Source organism: Lontra canadensis, unplaced genomic scaffold (assembly GCF_010015895.1).
Source record: "Lontra canadensis isolate GAN:19392208 unplaced genomic scaffold, GSC_riverotter_1.0 scaffold33, whole genome shotgun sequence".
NCBI classification, from domain to species: domain Eukaryota; kingdom Metazoa; phylum Chordata; class Mammalia; order Carnivora; family Mustelidae; genus Lontra; species Lontra canadensis.
The window spans coordinates 8,335,754-8,360,328 of NW_022631027.1; the positions used below are offsets into that span (position 1 = coordinate 8,335,754).

General features: G+C 43.8%; 1 protein-coding gene across 4 annotated transcripts in view; it reads left to right on the forward strand.

Moving 5' to 3' along the window:
- Positions 1-668: 668 nt before the first annotated feature.
- SLC44A3 (solute carrier family 44 member 3) overlaps positions 669-24,575 on the forward strand; it is a 100,093-nt gene continuing 76,186 nt past the window's right edge. The window contains exons 1-5 of one of the 4 annotated variants that reach the window (XM_032867178.1): positions 669-790; positions 1,320-1,427; positions 4,850-4,992; positions 7,240-7,376; positions 8,318-8,411. In XM_032867178.1, the coding sequence (XP_032723069.1) occupies positions 764-790; positions 1,320-1,427; positions 4,850-4,992; positions 7,240-7,376; positions 8,318-8,411 (509 nt within the window). In that variant the 5' untranslated portion in view covers positions 669-763. Of the gene's footprint in view, positions 791-988; positions 1,063-1,319; positions 1,428-4,849; positions 4,993-5,978; positions 5,997-7,239; positions 7,377-8,317; positions 8,412-24,575 lie in introns of those variants that run through there. The other 3 variants (XM_032867180.1, XM_032867181.1, XM_032867182.1) reach the window with 3 other exon arrangements.

Genomic DNA, 24,575 nt, shown 5'->3' on the forward strand with positions numbered 1-24,575 from the left:
ACTTCTTCCCATCACTAGTTCCTCCTCAGCTGTATCTGTTTTCCTATATGTATCCCACGTTATTAATACATAGCATCAACGAACATTCATTGCAATTTTTCATGCTTCATATTTCTCTTTGTTTTAGTTTCATGATTCATACACTGCTGTTGGCAAGGAACCACCTTGAAAGTGCCTGCTTGAGTACCTGGATTCAATTCACAGTTCTAGAACTTATTAGCATGCTTACTGGCATACGCCATCACTGCTTTGCTGTGCCTCAGTTTCCCTCATTGTTTCTCAGATAACAGTGACTTCTGCCTAATCGATTATTGAACAATGCTTGTGAAGCCCTTAGAAGAGAAGCCGGCAACTGGAAAGTGCCATTTACCATTAGCTACCTATGACCGTTTCCCACCCGCGGGGAAGGATTTGCAGAGACTTTCTACTTCGTACTCTCTGCAGTGGTCGACCCGTTCATTAGGATCGTGGCGGGCCCGGGTCTGCGCTTGGGTCGGGAAACGGGCGGGATACCCCCGCAGGTGCCACCGGCCAGGTGGTGGAGGCCTAACGCCCTAGAAAAAGGCGGCACTCCCGCGAACAGGTGACTGACTTGGGCGGGGCCAGAGCCGCTCAGGTGGCGCCCGGGGTCAAGTCCGTGGCTCTGGAAGGCGGCCGCGGGGCGGCGCTGCGTCTCTTCCGGCCGCTGGGCCTCCCGGCCCCGAGCTCCCCTGCCGCGGGCGCTCCGTCGGCTCCCAGTCCCCGCCCGGCCCCGGAGCGTAGGATGCAGTGCCCCGGCGCCCAGTACCTGGTGAGTGACCTCCCCGCGCCCCGGACCACGGGGCTTCCCGGGAGTGCGGGGGGGAGGCCCCGCGGGAGGCCTGGGGGTCCTGGGGGCAGGTTAGGGGGACCTCCTTGCACGATTCCGCCTTCCCCAATTCTGGCGGATACAGCCCCCGCCCCGGCGCCGCTGAGTCCTGGGGACACCTGGCGGGAAGGACCCCACTCAGTGGCTGGGGCGGAGGCGAGGGAGAGGCTGGCTGCGGAGCACAAATTTGGGGCCGCCTGCAGGTGCACCTCCAGGTAGGGCTTGGCGGCTGGGGACTTCAGGTCCGCTCCGCACAGAGCGGGTGTTTCAAAGTCTCTGTTGAAAACTTCAGGGGGCCACGTTAAAAAATAAATAAAAGGAAAAGAGAGGAATAAGGAAAAGAAAGAAAAGTTACTTTGAACAGTCTTCAGTACGTTTGGCTGCAGGTTGGGACCCATAGGATTATTTATCCGCCTTTCCTCAAGTTCACCCCCGCGCCCCGCTTTTTTTTTTTTTTTCTTTTGTCTGGAAGGCTTCTGCAGAGAGAACCCCCCGGCAAAGAGAGTGGAGACCTCAGCTTTATAGGAAATGCACAGATACGACATGGCTATTCCTGTTCTTTCTCTTCTGGACTGGTTTGGTGAGTATGGGTGCCCAGTAGGGAAGAGAGCACAGCGTGTGCCCTGAAATGACTGGGCCCAAACAGCAGTCGCCTTCCTGGTGCCTTCCCTGGGGAAGCCTAGGGCTCCAGGTGGTACCAAGTTAAGGTCTGTGCTGCAGTGAGAGACAGCTGCTCTTACCACCGAAGAAACATCAGTCCTCGGGAGTTCCTGTCAGGTGACTGGCTAAGTTGGACAGTCTGTTTTACAGCATCAGGCCACATTCTAATGGGAGTCTCCATTAGGAAATGAGAATCACCTTTTAGGATTATTTATATGCTAGTGTGTGGTCCCCTATTATCTGAGCTCACTGCATGCCAGTTCTTTCACCATCCCAGCCCTCCAAACGCAGTAGTTGGCACCTGTTTGCCATTCTTCTGATACAGAAAAATCCAGGGTGAGCCTATAGATAAATGGCTCTCACTTTAGCTGAGCATAATGTACACACGCTCGGTCTGTTGTGTTTAGCAGCTAACGGGGAAACGAGCCTTTGATATAAACTCTAGTTAAGATAGTAATGATTTTTTTCCCATTCTAGTTCCAGTTAAATAGGATTGCTGGTAGACCTCTTCGGGCTGTGCCATTTTAGTCCTGGGAGGGTCTCTTGGCAGCTGAATCTTGGTGCTTTGATAACTTACTTTAGAGTTGAGGTCACAGTGGGAGGAGACCCACTCAGCTTCTTGAAAGACCAGGTTCCTGAGATGATCCATTCTGGATTGGGGCACACTGTTAGCCCCACGGTTAATGATTAATTTACAAAGCAGCATTACAGGTACCCTGTAGTAATTACCTTTGTTGCAAAGATTTCCATTTGAATAGACCCTGCTATACCATGTTTGGTTCTCTTTCCAAGTTCCTCTTTCTTTCAAAAGGCATTTTCATTTGTTGACTTTACCTACTGGTTTCTCTTGACCGATGTGGTTACAGGTAAGGTGGAAGGTTTGGTCTTAAAGGTGTGGCTGAGTGCTGTGAGTTGTCAAGTCACAGCCCTCCAGGCCCTCCTGTAGAAGCCAGGAGAGTGTGTTCCTGCATTGCCTCCTCCTCAGCTTCCCTGCAGATGCTGCTGTTTCTCCAGGTCCCTAGTGTACAGAGGCAGCAAGCGCCTGTCCTGCAGATGCCCGGCAGCCTTGACCTCAGGCTGTTCATGTTACTCGGTGGTCTTCCTTACCCCCTCCAGGGTTCTAACCTGGGACATCATGACCAAACTCTCAGCCCAACAGCCATCTGAGGAAAGGATTCGTTGATGGCCCATCACAGCCTGAAGAATTAGGAACCATCCCAGAGGGGGCACAGAGCTGGAAACTGCTTTCAAATTATATGTCTTTAGCACAGTAGAAAGCCTTAAATATTCCTGCATTCTCTTTACTGTATTGCATTTGGATAATAATGAGAGCCCTTCAAGCCGACTGGCCTTTCCCATCTTCTGCAACATTTTTTAACCACGGATGCTTAAACCAGGGCAAGGCGTGTTTTTCTGTCTCTGCTGTTAGGCTTCCTGGTTTTCTGATGCGCTGATCGGTAACAAGGTGCATGCTAGACGGGGTGATTGATGGTGCTGCCCCAAGTTAGGACAGAGGAGGTCTAGGGTGGGGGGTCAGAATTACAGCCAAGTGCAGTCTGCCGCAAAGACAAAGGGTGCCGTCCTTTGTTTATATTTCCATAAGACACAGAACAGAATGTCTCAAATTCTGGACCATGTCTGCCTCTACTTACCTCTGCAGTGTTCTCCCCCATCTGCCCTCTCCCGTTCCTTTTAAAGGCTCCATTTTCTGGATCTTTCATGGCACCTTGGTTGCCTCATCATACCTGGTATCCATCTGCTCCTGCTTTATCACCCATCGTATGGAACTGTAATTGTGTGTTGGAATTAGAACAGAGTGATGGTTTAAAGTAGTAGTAGTAGTAAGGCAGGGACTCGGTGTGAACCAATCCTTCCTAGCGTAAAACAAAACAAAGCTTCCACTCCTCCCTCCAGCTTCCCAGGGGAGATACTAACTACAGAATGTTGATAAGAGGAGAATACCCCTTCCTTACTAGCTCTCCGGTGAGCCTGGCAGCAGCCCCGCTTCCCTTTCCTTCAAGTCCAGACCCAGTCGGGATCCTCCCACACTCCAGAGAGCGGAGGAGGCAAGAGAAGTAGCCTGGGGCTGGGTCAGTAGCAGCCCACACCCCCTGTAAGTACCGGGTGGGGGAGCTGTCCACCAGCAAAGGTGATGCTCTCTCAGTCCTAAAATCTGACCTGGAGCTGAGGAGGTGCTGGGGTGGGCCCGGGACAGAGAGCCTACCCATCTTCTGGGCTGTTTCCTGAAGGCAGGCACTCGATTTTGTTAATCTTTGTGGCTGCCTGGCAACATCTGGCACAGGCTGGGCACTTCAAGACTATTACTTTGATTTCTACATTAGTAGCGAATGAAGAGTATCTGCGACGTACTTGACTTTGGGACAACGCACCTTTGGGCCATAGGGTGTCATTACTGTATTTTATTGAGTGGTGTGGCATATCCACTCCTGGAATGATTATGTCGGGACTGAATTACTAAATGCTCTTCTGTGCATTGTCAACTGGGAAGCTTACCACACTAAGAGGTCATTCTGGAAGATACACAGTCTTAGTGAAGGCATAAGTGCAAAAGTCGTCTGAGCGGAAATTTCAAATATTCCATATTAATGATGAAATTGGATACTAGTGGCTGTAGGTTGCAGGATGTTGTTGTCCAGAATTCCTGAGATCCTTTCTTTTGTGTATCTTAAGCACTTAACCCCCAAACACCATTTTCTCCCTTGCTATGGGCAGTATTTGATACACGTCTGCTGTGTTGCCTCTGTCCCGAGGGTCCGAGTCCCCTAAATAGAAGACAAAAGAAGAAGAGCGGAAAGGGTGGGGGGGGGTGAAGGGAGGGAGGGAAAAACGGGGAAGGCAGGAATGAGGGAAGGAAACTCCGGAAAAGGGAAGGGAAGAGGAAGGAGAGAGGGATGGAAGGAAGCTCTGGGGAGGAAGTAGTGCCCCAGGAACCCTTAGATAAAGCAAGAACCAGAGGGAGTGTTGAGTTGCCCTGTTACAGTTAGACCCAGAAGGAAAAATGACAGACTCTTGGAAAAGACGGTAGGATGTGTGGGGGTGAGAACATGGAGAACAATCTGTTCAGCCCTAAAGTATGTTCTCCCTACCTAACCTATTAAAACAGGTGTGAGAGTAACAGTGTCCTGACTGGGGTTCCTGACATTGTCGCTGAAGGAGAGTACCCGGTGATGCTGGGGAGCTTGGCTTTCTCCCTGGCTGCACTCTATATCAGCACCCTCGGGGATGGGGGGCGACTCCAGGGGGCAGGGTGGAGGTGGGGGGTGAGGTCTTAAGTCTTCAGCGCATGGGCCAGGCTCTCACGTGCCCCTTGGGTTTTGCCAGATGTTCATCACGGGCTACTCGGTGGCGGCGGGCGCCACAGGAAGACTTCTCTTTGGCTATGACAGCTTTGGCAACGTGTGTGGCCAGAAGAACTCCCCAGTGGAAGGGGCCCCTCTTTCAGGGCAGGACATGACCCTAAAAAAGTAAGTGTTCCAGTCAGTCCCCAACCTAGAGGGGCTGTACTATATTTCAGAACTGTATCAGTGAGCCATTTGGAGCCTTGACACTAGTTCTCCTTTTAAAACTGTCAGCCTGTCTCATAAAAAGGGAGGCGTGTGTGTGTGTGTGGTTGGAAAGGTACAGGTCTTAGAGTCAGCCAGTCCAGAGTTCAGATTCAGCCTGTGCTACTTTTCAGCTGTGTGGCCTGGGGCAGAGCGCTTAACCTCTCTGAGCCAAGTTGTCATCTTTTCAACTGGTTTTTCTACCTACCTCACAAGGATCCACTGAGATACCGCATGAGCTAAGGCTTTATGTTAGCTGCTGCTGTTCTCCGTAATGGATCAGATTCATGTCCCGTTATATGATACCAGTCATGCACCACCCACAGTATTTTATCTCAGTGGAAATCCCTGAATCCCATCCCCTCCAACTCTGACACAGAAACAGAAAGAAGAAAAGAGAGACAGAAATCCCCGGAGGGACAAAAATCCCCAGCCATGAAGTTTCTAAGAGGAGGACTGCCTTGTCATAATTTTTGAGACTTGATCAAGAGCACCTCCTAGGAGAGAAAATTTATGGATCTAAATAGGTCCTGGGTGGCGCAGTTGTTAAGCATCTGCCTTCCTCCCAGGTCATGATCCCAGGGTCCTGGGGATCGAGCCCTGCATTGGGCTCCCTGCTCAGTGGGAAGCCTGTTTCTCCTTCTCCCACTCCCCCTGCTTGTGTTCCCAATCTCCCTGTGTCTCTGTCAAATAAATAAATAAACTCTTTAAAAATAAGTAAATAAATGGGCCCTGAATATACATTTGAAATCACCAAATGCAAATCTCAGACCAGGCCTCTTCTACCCCTGAATGTTGCTGTTGAATAGAGGAGCTTTGCCCTGCGGGGCATGGACTGCTGTCTGGCATTTCCTCCTGCACCTGTGGGTCACTTACAGAAAAGAAGGAAGGGGCTACCCAGATGGACCCATGCATGCTGAGAAATGGTCAGTTCCTCTTGGAATTGTAAAGTATATATTTTATTCTCTGTAGCCAACAGGTAGAAGTAACGAGGCATCCCATCAGCAGATGAATGAATAAACCTCATGTTGTGTGTATGTGTGTGTGTATATATACACACAACATATATATATATGTATATATATATATAATTTTTTTAATGGGATATTATTCAGCCTTAAAAAGGACGGAAATTCTGACACAGGCTACAACATGAGTAAATCTTGAGGCTATCATGCTAAGTGAAATAAGTTGCACAAAGAAAAATATTTTATGATTTCCCTCTCTGAAGTAACTAGAGTAGTCACATTCCCAGAGACAAAGCAGGATGGCACTTGCCAGGGGCGGGGGGCTTACTGCTTACTGGGCACAGAGTTTGGGTTGTGCAAGGTGAACAGCGTCCCGTGGGGGTTTGCTGATGGGCACACAGCAGGGGGAACGTACTTACGGGCACTGCACTCTATACCTAAAATGGTTGAGACGGTAAAATTTTATGTTTTTTACCACAATTTTTAAAAAAGTAAGTAAAGCGTGTATGTATTGTATATCCAGGAGATCTGCACCCCCGCTCCAGGTCCCTGCCCTAGAGGACGGCCTGCTGAGCAGCCTCTGGGGCTCTTATGCTGTTCCCCCAATCTCCACAGCCGTGAGAGGTGTTGGGCATGGTCTGGGTCTACAACTGCTCACCTGGCTCACGACCTCACTAATGGCAACAACTGGCCTTGCTCTCGTCCCCCACCTACCCAAGCTGGAGTGGAAGGGTCTCCTGAGCTTCCTCGTTCTCAAGCTGGGAAGCAGAGGGAGGGGCAGGCTATTAATTCACAGCCTCAGCTCTCCCCTTGTCCTTCTCACTTCCCTGTGAAGTTCAGCTGTTTCTCTGAAGGACACTCAGGTGCAAATATGTCCTCTGTGGGCTTCATTGAGTAGTTTCTGCACTGGCCTGATGTCGGGTCCCCTGGGAGATTTAATCAGTCCCTTTGCTTCCTCATTGACTTCCTCAGGTCATCCCTTAGTGTTCTCTCCCAGGAGAGACACTGGAGCCTGGTTCCTGCCCTGCACATCTCCATAGATGACCCCAGTAGGCATAATACACAGTAAATGAAGCGTTTGGTTATAAACGTTTGCCTACGTTATTCCCACGTTTAATAACATATGGATTTTTTTAAGGCACATGATTAAACCCGATGAGAGGAAATGCTCTAATAGTCTTCTCTTTCCTCTGTTGCACAGACACGTGTTCTTTATGAACTCCTGCCACTTGGAAGTCAAGGACGTGAGGCTCAGCTCCACCATCCTCTGCGTGGCCAGCTGTCCTGGAGAGCAGCTTGATACCCTGGAAGAGGTCCAGCTATTTGCAGACAACAATGGTGGGCACTGCGGGATGGGGCGTGCTCTTCTCCCTCAGGCTGGGAACCACAGCGGGGTGACCACAATGGTGCCAACCTAGAGGAGACAGCTTGCCCTGACACTGCCTTCTCTGCAAAGCTGGAAATTGTCCTTCCTTGAGGCTGCTGCTTCTTGCCTAGGAAAGGCCATAATTGTTTTCTCCTGGGCTTGTGCACTGTTCATTCAGTGTTACCTGGAATTTATCTGAAACCCTAGCTGTTCTCTGCTCACTGCCAGGGAGTGGTCGTCCCTACTGAGCACAGCGTAGACTGACCTGTAGGCCCCAGAGGCAGGTTCAGACAGAGGTCAGAGAGCTCTGTGCACACGGGCACGTCCAGTCCTAGAGAGGGGCTGCAGGCTCGGGGCTGAAATGCCAACAAGTAAGTTCTTTCATTAAAACGCTGGCCCGTGGATCCTTGCTCTAATCATGCATGTAACTGAAGTATCTGGCTCAGAGCCCACCCTTGAGATTTACGTTACAAGGATTAAACAAGCAAGAGGAAAGTAAAAGAAATTCAAGGCCACCCATTGCAAGGTTTATCTGCCTGTGGAATGGTGTGCCTGATTTTGAAAAAATTATTTGCAAGGATGGGTTAAAAATATCAAGCCTGGGCAATAAATCATCTTCAGAAAACTTCAAATGATTTTCCTGCCAATCCTATCAACTTCCAGTTTTGAATCAAGATTGGGGGGGAGTAGGTAGAGAGAGAACCTAATCTGACCTCCAATTTGTATGATTTGTACGATCGTATGCTTTTTCTTGTTCTGTTTAGAACATCTGTAGACCTGTTTTCTAAATCTGAGTGATTAATTCCCTTTCCTTCCCGGTTTGGTGAAAGGTCTCCGGCTTTCTTCCTGGTTCCCCTACAAAGCTGAGCACAATGTAGGGAGATGGTACAATGTGTTCGTCTTCTGCTTCCAGGGTCCTTCCTGTGTGTTTATAGTTTGAATTCCGTCAACTACACCCAGAACCCAAATGCAGACTCACTGTGCCCCAGGCTGCCAGTTCCTCCAAGGTAAGAAGCTTCCATTTTTCCTTCTCCATCCACAAAAGTCATGGGGTATTTGACGTGCATCTGTTGCTGTGTGGGTATTGTCAGAAGCACAAAGGAGGTATCTGGTAGAGCCCACCATCTAGAAAAGGCCAGGGAAAGGGCAAGGAGGGACTCTGCAACAATGGCATGGACAGTGGATTTGGAACCAGGCCACAAGAGGAGAAAAGTCAACAATGAAGGTGAACATTGTCGTACAGGACAACACTAGAGCTATCATGAGTTATTACCAATGGGGTGGTTTTATCAAGTAGTTGGTATGTATTTTTTTCTCCTCCACCTATTCATTACAAAGTAGAAACGGTTTACTTTTGCTCTTTTATTGCTATGAAATGTTGTTAGTTTTTATAGCTCTAGATTTCTCCAGAAGGAACAAACCTACATGGGCAAGGCCTAGTGGCCACCCCACACCTCTTCCCAATGAGGACTGAAAACGGGTCCTTCTCAAGGATCTGCTTGTGAACTCCTCCTAGCATCAGCCATTCCAGTCCCCTAGTGTAGTTCGTGGCACATGGGAGGCGCCTCACAGGTATCTAGAGAAGAAAGCTACAGTGATGAAGCAGGGGTTGTTGCCATGGTAAGTGGCTCCCATTTGAGCCATTGAGAGGTAACTGGGAAAATGCCATGACTACCCGTGGCCCCCATTAGAATGCTGAGATGTTCTGAAGGAGGACTCAGGTTTCTTTTGCATTACCATTCTTTGAAAAGTTGTCCACATGCTTACAATGAGGGAGATCTCTGTGCAGAGTCCCTGAGAAGTAATGATAATTTAAGTAGAACAAGGTATGTGCCAGCTGTCTAGCACGGTATTGATCAAATTCTTGGTTGGGACCCATGGTAGGAAATGTATTCCATCACTGCCCAGTACCGTGGACATACACCTTCATATGTACTTACGAGTGTAAAACAGAAATAGAAGTCTCACATGACAAGATTTCCCCTTGCTGTGTATGATGCATACTAATAGTTCCAACTGTTTAACTTTTTTAAGACTAATTTTTTTCATAATCTAATGGGTTACAAGTATAGTTTGGAAAACGCTGGTCTCGGAGGTGCTTACAACAAAACACAACACTTGTGTAGATTCCAGATACACAGGAGGAAAAATACAGTTGACCGTTCTCCTGGCATTCTTTTCTAAAATGAACAATTTGTGTTACATGTAACTGGAAAAGATGAGGGTTATTTTCAGAGAGGAGTATCCATTGTATATTTCTATACCTTATTTTTAAAAATTCTGAGTTTTGTCGGCTATCATTAATGTATCTCAATGAGACATAACTAAAGCCAAAAAAATAAACTGCAGTGTTGTAGTAAGTTAAATTATTTAACACTTGGAGAGAAGGGGTTTTTTGTTTGTTTGTTTTATCCTTCTACCCTTGGACCGTCTTCCTATTCCCCCTCCTCCAGACCTCAGGCCACTACCATTCACTGCCTGCTTCTGTGAAATTGACTATTTCAGATTCCACATATAAGTGAGGTCGTACAGGATTTGTCTTTTGAGAAGGACTTTTTTAAGGAACATAGTTTGTAACTGTGCCTGCAGAGGGAATTGAAAGAGAATGGAATTTTTTCAGGTTGCAGCTTAAGCAGAGGTGGATGAGTTCTTCTTGCTGTGAATGGAATGGCAACTGTAATTCCATGGGAAGCTTGTATCTTGATGTTGTGGATGATAATGGCGAACATTTATTGAGGTTTTGATAGTTGTCAGGTACTTTTCGAAGCTCTTGACATGTATTCATTTATCTGGACTTCTCAAAACCACTGGGCTCTAGGCATTGTTTTCATCCCTATTTTATAGGGTGAAAACCTAGTGCAAGGACAGGGTAAGGCGGCACAAGCAGCAAGTAGAAGAGTTGGCGTGCAAACCCAGACAGTGTCCATATTAGCTTCTGTAATCCAAAGCCAACAATCAAGGCTGCATTGGTTTTGTTTTGCCTGGTAAATGGCCTCCTTGGGCTCACACCAAGGTGGGGTTGGGGGAAGGCCCATAGTCTGTTTCCTAGGGTCCCCAGTTTTCTGTCATGCCTGTCCTAGGCCTTTCACCCCCGAAATGCAGACCTTTTCATGGAAAGACAAACCTGCTGATCGGCCTTTCTTGGACAGAGTCAGGGGAGAGAAATAGCCTTGAGGGCTCCATTTCCTTTCCCTACACAAGCAAGAGTTTGTTTTAAGATGGAAATGATCATATTTATCATGGAAGAGCACTGCCAAGAGTAAAAACTTGAAATCATGAGAAGTGTGGCCATAGGGCCAAAGAACATTTTCTAAATACCTCTATTGACTAAACCAGTTGTTTCTTCTTCCACAATTGATCACGTGAGGCGTAACATACCCTTTTAGACCAGTGGTTGGATATCAAGAAGGTTTGTGTCCCACAGTATTAGCTTTTAAGAGCAGTGAAAAAATAGTGCGGAAGATAACAAGCAAGTGTATCTTTTTCCCTTGGGGTTCAACATAATATTGTATTTTGAGTCCCCCCATGTGTTTAAAATCTAAAAGGCTTGTGTTTTTCCACCCAGTAAGTTCTAGTCCTAGCCTCCAGTGTGGGTGCCCATGCATGTCACTGCATTGTTTGATCAGAGGAATTCCAACAGGTGCATTGAAATATACAGTCAGCTCTTTGAATTACTTCCTGCAAATTTGAATGGCTTCACTGGGAGGGAGAGGAAAAGCGAAGTGAGGAAGAAACCACAGTCTGTGGGCCAACTAATGAGGTGCTCTGCGGGCAACTGGTCAACCACACACCAGGGGTGACCCACATTTTTCATGCTTCTCTGTGTCACCCTCAGGACTGAGATGGGCCATTCTTTATCAGCACAGGGTTATAAAACGCCTGAAAAGCACCACCCTAACAATCTTGACAAAATTAAGGTCTAACGGAGAATTGTGTTTGGGAAAAAACAAAATGACGTTAAATGTGTATCTGACCTTATTTTCCAGAAATACTAACTGAAAGCTCAGAAAACATTTGCTGTAGCAACAATTCAGATTCATTGGTGTTAAGACTGTTTCACAGTAGAAAAGAAAAAGAAATTAGAGGTTTAAAACTCAGAGCAGGAGGTAAAAATTACTACTCAGCAGGTAGTAAGAAAATTAACCGAAAAACTACAAATGATGAGAGAACTTACTTAGATGCCAGGAAACACGATCAATATACTGAAATCTGCAGCATTCATGTATTTCCGAAAAGCTTTTATCACAGTGAGAAAAAATACAGACAAAAATGAACTAGGTACTTTAGTGCCTAGAGACAAATTTAATCAGAAATACATGAGAACCATAAAAATAATTCTGTAGTATGTTCCTGAGCTACAAGGAAAAGTTAAACAAATAGAAAAATACTATTGTTGACAGTATGACTCAACATTATAAAGATGTCGTTTCTCCCCGAGTTGAGCTATAAATTTATCATGATTCCAAATAAAACAAAAAACGGAATTTTTTCAGGAACTAGATAAGCTGATTTTAAAATTTGTAAGGAAATTTAAAAAAGAAAGCCCAAAAAATCTGAATGAGAAAAACAGCAAAGACTAACTAGCCTAATCCTTTCAGTTTTTAAAACATATAAAGTGTAGTAAAATACTGTCATGGAACTAACATGAATTCACTTCTTGGTGAGTCACAGATAGAAACTACTGTAGGTGAGTTGCCGCATAAAGGAAATTTTATTTGCTGCAAATAAGGAGATCGTGGGGGGATGACTTCCAAAGCCCTGCCTCCCAGAGCAAGGGTGGATGGGTTCCTTTTATTTACAGTTAGGGTGAATATTTAGAAAGGGAAGCCTTGTCCCATATGTAGAGGTGGGCATCAGGTCACACATGTGTCTTGAGGAAATATACCTGTACGTACACACATCATATGTTATGTAAATGAGGTTCTTGCTTCTCTTTCGAAGTTTTAGTACTATGATGAGGTACAGGTAACTGTCGGTCACTCCATGGGTCACTCCGTGGTCCATCTGCACAGCTGTGAGGTGGGGCTAAGCTCAAACTGGTCTAGGTGGTCATTATTGCTTGAGGGGCAGTTTTGGTTCCGATCAAGGGATGCTATGCCCTCAGGTCTTTTGCCTGAGTTAAGAGATAAGCTGCAAAGAAGAGTTTAAGGGAAAATGTGGGACAGAGGTCATTGTGTACAAGAAGGCTAGCAATAAAGGTCACATCCTAGGGTCTAGCTGGTAACAGTACTATTTCATGTTGGAAGGATCAGTGAAAGATACTAGGTAATCCAGGAATAGACCCAAATGCTTTCAGAAATTTAGTACATGATAAAAGTGGCATCTCAAATCAGTGACAAAATGACAGGCATTTTGTCATACAATATACAACAGGTAGTGTTGGGCCAACTGGACTGGCATCCAGCGGAAAAAGCTGGATCTATGCCTCAATCCTTGAATGAATAAGTCCAAATGGATTAAAGACTTCATTTTTTTAAACTTGTTTTTTAACCTGTACCCCTGGGGATAAAAATACATTATATGTTTATTAAAAAAATTTAAAAATTAATAAAAAAACAATAATGTATCTTTGTATTCATAGAGCTATCCCTTAATTAAAAAATAACTGCTTATTGTTCCATTAAAAAAAAAAAACTTGCTTTTTAGAGGGGGGCAGGGCAGAGGGAGAGGGAGAGAGAGGACTCAAGTAAGCCACACCCCGTGGAGCCCAAATAAAGAGATCATGGGAGATAACTTCCAAAGCCCTGACCTGAGAGCATGCCCTGAGCCAAAGTCAAGAGTTGGACGTTTAATCCACTGAGCCACCCAGGTGCCCCAAAGAGATTAAAGATTTTAATGTATAAAGTGAACCGAGAAAGTACTAGAAGCCATGGGAGAATTCTTCTATAACCTGAAAGTATGGAAGTGTTCTATCTATGACTTAAAACTCAGAAGACATCAAATAAGAAATGGGTTAATTTGGCCACACAAGAAGCAATTACAAAAATAACATAAGCAAAAATAACAGGTGAACAAGTTGCAATTCATATAAAAGGATTTCTCTAATTTATAAAACACCTTGCTAATCCAACTTTTAAAAGACCAACAATATCTCAGTATAAGAATGAGATATAGACATGAATCGATGCTTCCAAGATAAAGCACAGTGTTGCTTAAGCATATTAGAAGAGGCAGGACTTTCCCTATGATAGGGGAGATTCTGTGTAAGAATCTAATGTTTTCACACTTCCGGTGGTTAGATGACAGCACCTGCCGTTGGATAATGTGCTCTACTGGCAAAGGTGTGGGGAAATAGACACTTTCATACATTGCTGAGGTGGGGATCAATGGAAGGCCATACATCAGTATTCACCAGTGATGAAGGTATATACCTTTAAATCAAAACCTTCTCTACTTCTAGAAATTTAATTTTTTAAGCTCATTTATTTAATCTCTACACTCAACGTGGGGCTCAAACTCAGGACCCTCAGATCTAGGGTTGCATGCCCTTCCAGCTGAGCCAGCCAGGCACTTCTCTACCTCTAGGAACTTAATCTACAGGTACACGTGTACTGCTCTGAAATGACATTTGTGCAGAATTCTTCTCTGCAGTGTTTGTAACAGCAGAAGAGTGAGAATCTACGTGGCTGTCAGTAGCGGGCTGCTTACATAAAGTAACACTATTTAGCTGTCTGTTTAATAGGAGGTGAACAAGCTAGGAAAAGCTGAGAATGTTCTCAGCCTGAGAAAGCGCATCCGTGAGAAATCTGTAATCAATGTTACACTGGATGGTGAACTTTTGAATGCTTTCCCATCTAAGATGAGAACAAAGCTCTGACCAGTAACATTCAGCATTGTCAAGAGAGGAAGGAAAAGAAATAGAAAAGAAGTGAAATCATCTTTATTTACAGATGACCTAATAGCTTATATAGAAAATCCCAAGGAATCTACAAAGTAACTACTAAGTGAATTTAGCAAAATTGCGAGATAGAAGGTCAAATAGCTTTTCTAGACGCTTACAACAATTAAGAAATCATTGTTAAAGTCTGTCTTTAACACCATCAAAAAATGCAGAATAACTGGGAATAAATTTGACAGAAGCCATGGAAAGAAGACCTTGACTGAAAACTTTAAGACCTTTCTGAAATTAAAGAACTCCAAAGTAAGTGGAGAGAGAGATTATACTCATGAATTGGAAGTTTTAATATTGTTAGGATGTCATTTCTCCCCAGATTGTCCTACAGATTCAGTGTAGTGCCCCCAACATAATTGTTTTAAGAAATTGACAAGCTTGTTCTAAAAAAAAAAATACAGAAACGCTGAAGACTGAGAGTCTCACACCCAGAATTCTTGAGGAACAAAGTTAGAGAGCTCATACCACCTGATTTCAAAGTTACTTTAAAGTGACTAAAGATTAAGACAATGTGGTGTTAAGAAAGTTCAACAGAATACTTTTGAAGATCTAGCTGACTTTATTAGCCGTCTCACGAATCAGACAGCATCTACCCAACAAGTAGAGGAGAGCTCTAAGAAGCTGAACAAAATGGGAGGTTTTTATAGGAAGGAAGGTGGGATAGAAAGTTACTAGCAGAAGGAAAGGCTTGTTCCAGGCAAGGTGGCTTTCCCTGAGGGGGAAAAGCAAAGGGTCTCATTATGCAGATTATCTCATCCACATGGTGCCAGTTAAAAAATTCTGAGCTGCCTGGTAGGACTACATTTCTGGGGGAGATTGAAAGAGCCATTAGATTAGTTATTAAGCCCTGGTTTGGGAACTTGGTTGAAGTGACACCATTTTGCGCCCGTGACTCTCTTTTTAACAATTACCCCATTTTGGTCAGACTCTTGGAGTAACTGAGAGATCAAAATGTAAGGTCTTGGTGCCATTCACAGGTGCTGCTCCCAAGTTCTTGCCCTTGTTCCTTTGTGCTGTACCCATAGGTCATGCCATCTCCACCTAACTTCTGTGACACAGACATATATTCTTTGAGTCCTTTTCTTTGTTCCTTAAACATTCCAGTCTTAGGGAGATCATCTGCTTGGTGGCCAGCAGCTATGATCACGAAAGTAAAGCTTTCCAGTGAATACAACAGCCCGGGGAGATGATTATGATTCCTATAAACAGGATAATTCCCAGTATTTTTAGACCCGTGGCACCAAAACCCTGTGGAAGAAGTCACCTTTTTTAAGCCGAGTGCTTTGTTTTGTGATTTTTACACAATTGAGCTTCTGTTTCCCCAGAAGGTGTTAGCCCAGGTGCAGCGTCCTTCCGGCCGTGGCAGAGACACCGCCTTGCTCAGCTAAAAGAGAATCAGGAGCTGTTCTAGTATCAAGGACAACTGTGCCCAGAAACTCTAAGGATATTTTTTGGTCTGCTGTTGTTTTAACAGCAGATTTTGCAGTAATTTTAAGAGTTAGGGGAAAGTTTTCAATCATAGCTTCATTTATATTTATCCCTAGCCAGGGAAATAGGGACCTGCCATACGGAGTAACTCCTGAATTCTGAAACCCTCCTAGGGAGGTCAGTGTAATTCAAACTGAAAATTAAGGGGAGTCGACCAGGTAGACATTTTATTTTATTGTAAAATGTTAGGGGCACAGTTGAATTTTCTCCTAGCCTGAAATAAAAGATTACCCCCACTTAATAATGACCAGGGAGATCCGGATGAAGGGGTTATCTTGCCAGGCCAGTGCTAGAGTAAAGGAACGGAAAAGAAGGATAGGGGGTTTTCTGTTTAAAGTATGAAGTCTAGGGGCATGGGTTAAGCCTCTGCTTTCAGCTCGGGTCATGATCTCAGAGTCTTGGTATCGAGCCCAACATTGGGCTCTCTGCTCAGCAGGGAGCCTGCTTCCTCCTTTCTATCTGCCTGTCTCTCTGCCTACTTGTGATCTCTGCCTGTCAAAATAAATAAATAAAATGTTAAAAAATAATAATAAAGTATGAAGTCTAAATCTGGTGTCTCAAATGGAAGTCCACCTTGAGGTCAGCTACATCTCTTCCTCATCAGTTTGACTTCGAGGTATCCGGTGTGTGCCCGGGACCAATGTCAGGGGGAGCCTTTGTTAGCTGTGAGATGTGTCCTCAAGGCTCTATGTCTTTTAATCTTACAGCTGTGTCAGTGGTCAGGAGCACTTGGTAACGTCCCTTCCCACAGGGTCAAGAGCTTTTTTTCTTTTTTTTTTAACAGTGATGTTTCCAAAACACCCAGTCACCAGGTTCCAGACTGTGCCCAACAGGAGTCTTTGAACCTGGGTTCAGGAAAAGCATGTATAACCTGTTCATGGTAGGCTTTAGCATAAGGCTTTAAAGACTTAAACTAGCTGGTCATACTGGCATGAGACAGGATCAGCAGAAAGTTGTTTTCTGAGAGAACTGCACAACATTTGCAAAGTTCTGCTAAGTTTTGTCTGATTTGCTGGGTGCAGTGGGTGCTTTGATTACTGGCAATCAGGGAAGATCTACCCCAAGTGGGAAAGAGATTTTCTAATAATTTCTTTGGTTTTGTGGGGGCATCAGCCTTGCAGCAGGAAAATCTTCATCCCATCTGGGAAACACACCTACAGTAACAAGAACATACTGATAACCCATTCTTTCGAATTGCAAATTTATGAATACATTTCAAAAGTTCTAGAAGCATGTGCCTTTTGAACTTTTTCCATATAGTATTAACATATACAAATATCTTTTAATTTCTCCGTAGTGAGAAGCTGATAGTAGATAAACCTGTGGCTAACAACGCATTTGTTTTTTGTTATATTTGGAAATTACCTAAATTTAATGAATTTAACTTAACTCATCATTTAACCTAACTCAGCAAAAATTTAAGGTTTTAGATTACCAAAAAAAAATTGGAGGAAACTATTTAAGTAGACATAAATTTTGCTGAAAAGTTCATTTATAAACTTCTATCTTGCTTACATCTATTTATTTGTCCTTAATAATTATGTTAGATTACCTACAAAAACTTCATTAGGCAGTCAGTCATTATCCTAAGCTATTTTTTTTTGACTGCTCTTACAAGCATCAACATGAATTTATTAGGCTAGTGAGCTCAGATAGAATAAAAGTTTGTATTTCATCTTGATGTCTGTTTTCATTAAACCAGCAACCTGAAATTCACTTTCATATCAAGTATTTTTCTAGATCACATGAACTTGAAAAACATTTGGGTTTCTAGTTTCTATCTTTGTAAGAGTTTTAGAATGGCCAAACCTTACAAGTACTTGCCTTCAAGCCATGTAAGTAGAGCTCTTTTACAGATTAATTTCGGCACCACCACCTGGAGGTCTAAAATACCATATGCCTACAGCATAGCTACAGGCGCATTTAGCCACTCACCACCACCAAAAAAACCCCAGAGGCAGAGAGACCAGTGATGGTGATGAAGTTCTAGAATCTAGGTGAAGTTCGGTGGGGTGAGGTCCGGAGCTGATGACCAAGAAAGAATTCTTGAGACATCTTTGGTGCAAAATGGTGGTTTATTAAAGCATGGGGACAGGACCGGTGGGCAGGAAGAGCTGCTGCCCCGGGCATGTGAGGAGTGGCTGGTTATATACACAGGAGTTGGGTTAGGTGAGGACAAAGGGGTGTTCAGAAGGGCTATTGGGGTAAAGAAGACTGTCAGGATATTGAAGGCCTGGTTACTATCAAGCCAAGGCCAATTTCCCTCTAATGAGGCACTAACATAAAGACAGTTGGGAGTCTCCTGGTGGAATTTCACATTCCTGCTATCAAGTGTCCTTGTTAGTGAGATTTAGGTTTAGAAGAAATTTAACTTTATTTACTTTTCCTTCTACCTCAGCCTCCTTCAGTTTTGTTTATGGAGGGGAGGGTGACATTAGGGCTTGAGGAACTGAGTTATGTGCCTCTGGAAATTGGGCTATTGATAAGGTAACTTCTTTGTTGTAAATCTCAAGGACATTTGTAAACCAAGGGAGACTCCTGCCTTGCAGGATTGTGATCTCTGCAAGTGAACTATTAGTTTTTCTTTTAGGGCAGTCAGGGGTGCCTGAGGAATGTGACACATATTACTGAGGGGAGCAAGGGAGCGGGTGGAGAGGGGGTGCAAGGTGCCAGCTTTTGCTTTGTCCTCAGCCAGCCTCCTGCTCCCTCATCATTCCCCCCTGAACAATTTTGACCCTTGAATCTTTAAGGTGGTTGAAGGTGGAAGGTCACATCTTCTGTAACTTCTTCCTGCTGAATAGGGGCGTAGAGTTGTCTGTCCCTACCTACTCGGGTCAACATTGATCAGTTGAGGAATGTATAGGGGAGTTACGAAAGACGGAGGCAGCTGAATCCAGCGCTGACAGTGAAGAAGTGTCTCTGTGCGTGGTAAGGATCATCTGTCGTCGTGAAGTCATTGCAGCAATGGAGTCTCGACACCAAGCAGAGAAACATTGAACAAAGCAACACATTAATATTAATAAGGCGATAAGAATGAGAAGCCCGAAAAGGAGAATTTTAATTGTTGGCCGTAGTCCTCCTTCAAACCAGGAACTTAACCAATCACTGAGAGAGAGAAAAGGATCTTGTAGAGCCTTAATCTGGGTATTCATATCTTTTATTAGTCCTGTGACATTTTTGTGATAGTCTGGGATGTACACGCAACATTCTGCTTTGATAATTGCGCATGTGCCACCCTGTGCTGCTGTCAGGACATCTAAGGCCATCCTATTCTGTAGGACTGCCTTGCATATCTGTGAGACTTCCGTATTAAGTAGGGAGATACTATTTAGTGAATCACTGAATGCCTTTGTAGTATATTTATTAAGGGCTTCTACATGCCACATGACATCCTCTAGTCCCATGGATGGAACAAAAATGGATGCTAAGTGATCATACCATTTAAAAAACAGATCATGTCCATCTTTGCTTTAAACTCGGGGGGATTAGCTGGGGGTGGTGATGGTTTTAATAATGCGCCCATGAATCCAGGCAAATCCTAAAGTACAGTGACCTATCCACCCTGAAGGAAGGCAGGGCCACAGGTTAAGTTCCACATATCCAGTAGGTTCTTTGGAGCTGACCATCTAATGCCAGGTCGCCTTGCCCAGTCAGTAGCCTGGAGTACTATTATTTGGGAACACATTTCTAATGATAGCCATCCTAGATGTCGTGTGTTATTTGCCCAAGTATCATATGTATGATTCCTTTGTTTCCAGCATTAAACTGCCTTTTGACTGAGCTGTCCAATAGTGGGTGTGAGCCACAAATATGTATCCCATATTTGATATATGCCAACCTCAGTATAGCGATAAGTAGGGTTTTGGAAATTAGGCCCATATTTGATTGGGGAGTTATGGCTTGACAGCAATCCCCTTTCCTTCCAAATAGCTCCATGGGCATGTAGTACCAGGAAGGCATATTTGGAGTCAGTGTTAATGTTTATTTTTAGGCTTTGGCAACTGCAAAGTGCTAGTGAGCACTATGGCATACCTAGCTTTTCTTATTCTTTTTATGAAAACTACTGTCATCAGTAAACCAACTGTCATTCATATTTTTAACAGGGGCATCTTAAATCTGGCCAACTAGAGTAAGCAAGATCAATAACCTCTGAACAGTTTTGCTCTATAGAGAAAGAAGTACAGTGGTCAGGTTCAGGCATACAGGTAACTAGGTTTAAAGTTTGACAAGTTTTAAGTATTATTTCTGGCATATCTGTAAGTATAGACCAGTATTTAATAAGTCGGCCTCCATCATCCATTGGTGGCCTTTGGCTTCTAAGACAAATCTGGACCTGATGTGAAGTCATTACAGTCAGGGACTGTCCCATAGTGAGCTCTGAGGCTCTTTTTATGAGGAGGGCTGTTCTATGCTTCACTAAAGCACCCATTTGCAATTGCACCTCAATAGAGGTGGCTTCTAGATAAATATCACTAAGGGATGAAACCATTAAGAAGCCCTTTGAGTGGTCCAGCCTTAACAATCCTGATTACAGAGGATCACTGGCAAGTGGGAGAAAACTTGTCAAGAGATAAGGGGAGTCCCATATGCATCATCCGATCCAATCATAGGGGAATCAATCCTATTTTCCAGTTGTTTAATCACGTGCCATGGGGTCTTGTTATTATCCCCACGAAATAAAAAAGCAAGAAGATCATCTAAATGAGCTATTGTGTAACTTTTCTGAGGTTTACCTCAAATTGTCTAGCTTAGGTAAACAAACATTTAAAGACAATCAAATCTAGAATTTAGCATCCATAAAGGTGTGTTACTAACATGATTTTTCTCTCTAAAATAACCCTCATTTCCAAAGATAGCCAAACAGGACTAATTTATTTGAAAAACAAGTCCAGTTTTAACAAACTTGGCCTGTTATTTACATAAGCTCAGCAAGAACAGTGAGTGATCATATAGATCTTTTAGAATCTGCTTTGCTGGAACTTCTTATAAGGAATCTCCAGGTTGAGCTTTCAGTAGCCTCTCCAGGCCAGAAGCCAAGCCACGTACTTGCCATCAAACATGCCTGCAATACCTGTTGATTTGGGCGAATTCTTCTTCCTGAGGTTCCCAAAGTATCCTGCCAGGAAGTGACATTCTTTTTTTTTTTTTTTTTAAAGATTTTATTTATTTATTTGACAGAGAGAGAAATCACAAGTAAGCAGAGAGGCAAGTAGAGAGAGAGGGAGAAGCAGGCTGCCCGCTGAACAGAGAGCCTGATGTGGGGCTCGATCCTAGGACCCTGAGTTCGTGACCTGAGCTGAAAGCAGAGGCTTAACCCACTGAGTCACCCAGGCACCCCAGGAAGTGACATTCTTTACTCACCTGGTGAGGCTGCTGGGAACTCTGTAAGCAAGGTATCAGGCCAACAGTCCCAAGGGGCTTTATGGCTCCAGGTTTCAAAAAGTCAACCTTAGTTCTTTTAAGCTGTCTGGTTGTATCTGAGTCTTTGCATGTCTTTCTCATATATGACATTCCAGTCAAAGCCTTGGTAAAATAAACCATGTTTCCAATGGTGTCCTGTTACAAGGAGAACAGGTTCTCATTGAACTTATGCAAATGACTGATTGCCATGGAAGAAAGAATACTTACTGAGTGAGACCTTTTGATTTTCAGAGGGTTCAGATAGAGAGAAAAGTTGAATCCTTTGATTTGTTTGCAAATAAATAATTTTACATTTCTGTAAGTCACAGACATTTTAAGAAAAAAGTTTCCTTAGTCTGGAAGAGCAAACATTAGAGAACCAGCAATGTCTAAAACAAGACAAAACATTAAGAGACACAACACTATAATCTTTTAGTTCATTTAGTCCCATGTTACTAATTCTGGTTTAGTCTGAATGCAGCTTTAGTTATTTTTGGAAATTCTTACCCATTTTAGTTTTAGGATTTTCAAGTATATCAAATATCTGTATTTGTCCTGAAAGTCCTTTCTATGAATCTCCTTTAAGATAAAACTCATTTTACAAGAGAATTAAAACAATTATAAATGACAAAAACTCGGAATGGATATGATTAGAGCTGATGAGACAAGAGTTTACAATTTAGCTGGCAAGGAAATCAGGTTATTTCTGTGACACATAACAATTCCATAATTACAATATCAAGTGATAATCTCTCAAAACATTAAAACTTTAGGAAATGCATAGAATCTCTAGAATAGTTATAGCATTTTCCCAAATGTAACCCAAGGTTTATCATTGGTTTAGCAGTACTTCATGAGTAACTTAGCATACCAAGGAAAAGCCTGAGTTAAAGAGATTTACAACTTAAATCTTGTCAACATTTGCTAAAATCTTATAAAGTTTTAAAGCACATGCCTAAATATAATTAGGGATATACTTATCCCTGATATAGGCAAAATGAGAAAGTGGTTTTTTCTGAACAGGCAAAGAGAAAGCCATTTACATTTTCTTAACAGCAGATCAATTAATCTAAGAAAACTTTGTCCTTTTTGAACAGAGAGAATTTCAGTCTTATACCAACGTACCTTTAAAACCCATTCATTTCGATCTTAGTCCATCCTGACCATAGCTAAAATTCCTTTTCTGAAGATTTCCCTTCATAAATCTTCTACAGCTTTCCTTTGCATTCAAGTTTTGTCCCGTCATCTCCTTCCAAACAACCATCTCATTTAGGATAAAATTACCTTCTTTTACGTTCAACAAAATGTACTCCCATTCCTTAGATCTTTATTACATATCTTCTACTCTTCCACAGAGTTGCTTTCTTTATTTTCATCAGTCTTACAGTTAGCAGAATTTTGTACTCTTAGAAACACCTTAATCTCTAGTGAAGACTAAGTATTAACCAATTGTGAACTGTTACAACAGAATTCTTCAGATGGCAAATTTATGAATCAGTTAAGTGCAAAACATGTTTACCAACAGATTTTTAAATACTCCTAGTTTCTTTGCAGTAAGAAGTCAAAAGCACAAACCTACATCCAGTAATTAATGACTTAGCATTTTATCCTGTTTGGCTAAGACCTAGATGTCCATAATTTAATTCCATTTGTCATCCAAGCAAAACTAAACTTTCAGGTTACCAAAGACTTTGAAAGCTATCTCAGCAATTACCCATTAAAACTTTGAGACAGACAATTAACCATCAGTTTAGTCATTTCTTTGCTAACAAATTTTAACAAATAACATGAGCTTATTTGACCTTCAGTAAACTTTGATAGAATAAAAGCTTCACATTTACTGCTGTAACTTCAAAGACATGTCTATCTTAATTAAACCAACAAACTTAACTTAGATCAAATACTGGTTTACATTCCACCTGGGCCCACTCCACTTTGAATGTTTACCTGAGACACGGGTGGGAAGGTCTGGAATGGGGGGTGTTAGGTCCAGGGGCTGCTCTTCTTGCTCCTTGACAGTGAAGAGAGAAGGAGCCGTGGTGCGTGATCTAGAGGCTGGTCATGGAGGCTGCACGCATGTCGGTGCAGAAACAGGATAAGTGGGAAACAGAGGAAACAACGTGCTGCCAGGAGGCAGAGAAAGGATTCCCGGTTTTAGAGCTCATCGGCCCCAACAGAGGAGCAGACACCATGCTTTTCCACCAGCAAGGGGGGAGGGGTTAAGCGGTCCAAGTCGGGCCAGAGAAGACAGGGAAACTTCCCTGAAACAAAGGGAGTTTCGGCAGCTGCTTGGGAATATTCCTTACGGACTCTTTATCGAGTTAGACTAACCCCAGTTGGCTCCAGTTATAGCCATTAACACGGGAAGTGAGTGAGGGAGAAGCCCCCACATCTGTTAAGAGGAACACAGAGAGATAAAGTCAGAGTCCCCTTTGCTAGGGATGACCCAGCAACCTGGGTTTACTAGAAGAAGGCTTATTTATGTAATTATCATCCAGTATGTCAGGAGGAAGTTTACTAGCTGACTCATTTGGGCAAACATATTTTGCAAAAGCCCCTTAGTTTGGGGTCCTGGTGTGGAGCAGTGAAGGCCTAGGTATGAGCAATGAAGGTACCCTGGTTCATTTGCTCTGTTTCCTGCAGAGGAGATCTAACGGAGGCCATGCAGTGTTACAGGAGCTCAGCCCTTTTCTAAGTTTTGCAATCCAAATTATTTCCAGTGGGTTAAAAGACACCCCAAGGTAGAGTCCTTGGGAACTGAAGAAGCCTACTGAGGCCATGCTCCCAGAAAAGTAAAGAAGGTCCATTACCAAATCCCCCCCGACTCCTGGGTGGCATCCTATGCAGGATAAGTCAGAGGTTCCTGTGTGTCAAAAGCGACCGGAGGCGTCCCTCAACAAAAATCGCTATTGATCACCATCCTGCCTTCCCCCGGAAGGCATTCCTGCTGTAAAAGGCCCTGGAGGGGTGCCGGGAAGGCATTCCTACCCTAAAAGGCCCTGGAGGTTTAGCAGAAGGCATCCCTCCCCTTCCCCATCGCATCCTAGGCTGCTGATGAGTGGTGAATGGACCAAAATACTGTGCCGTGCCATGCCACCGTCTGTCCTGAAGACTGCATACTGTTTTGCCATTTTAACCCATGGAAATACTAGAAAAGTTTGGCAAAGGGAAATTACCCAATTTCATAGCTTTAAGTAGTTAGCAGAAGAAACTGACAAGAAACAGTAAAGACTGAAATCCATCATGGTCTATGTGACATTCCAACACATGTGGTCCTTGCAGCCAACTTCCCCAGGAAACGGTCCCTGGTTGCGTTTTAATTCATACGGGTGCTGGTTTCGGCCGGCTCCCAGTGGAGGTCTCTTGGCCAGAAGTGGCTAGATCAGGGATG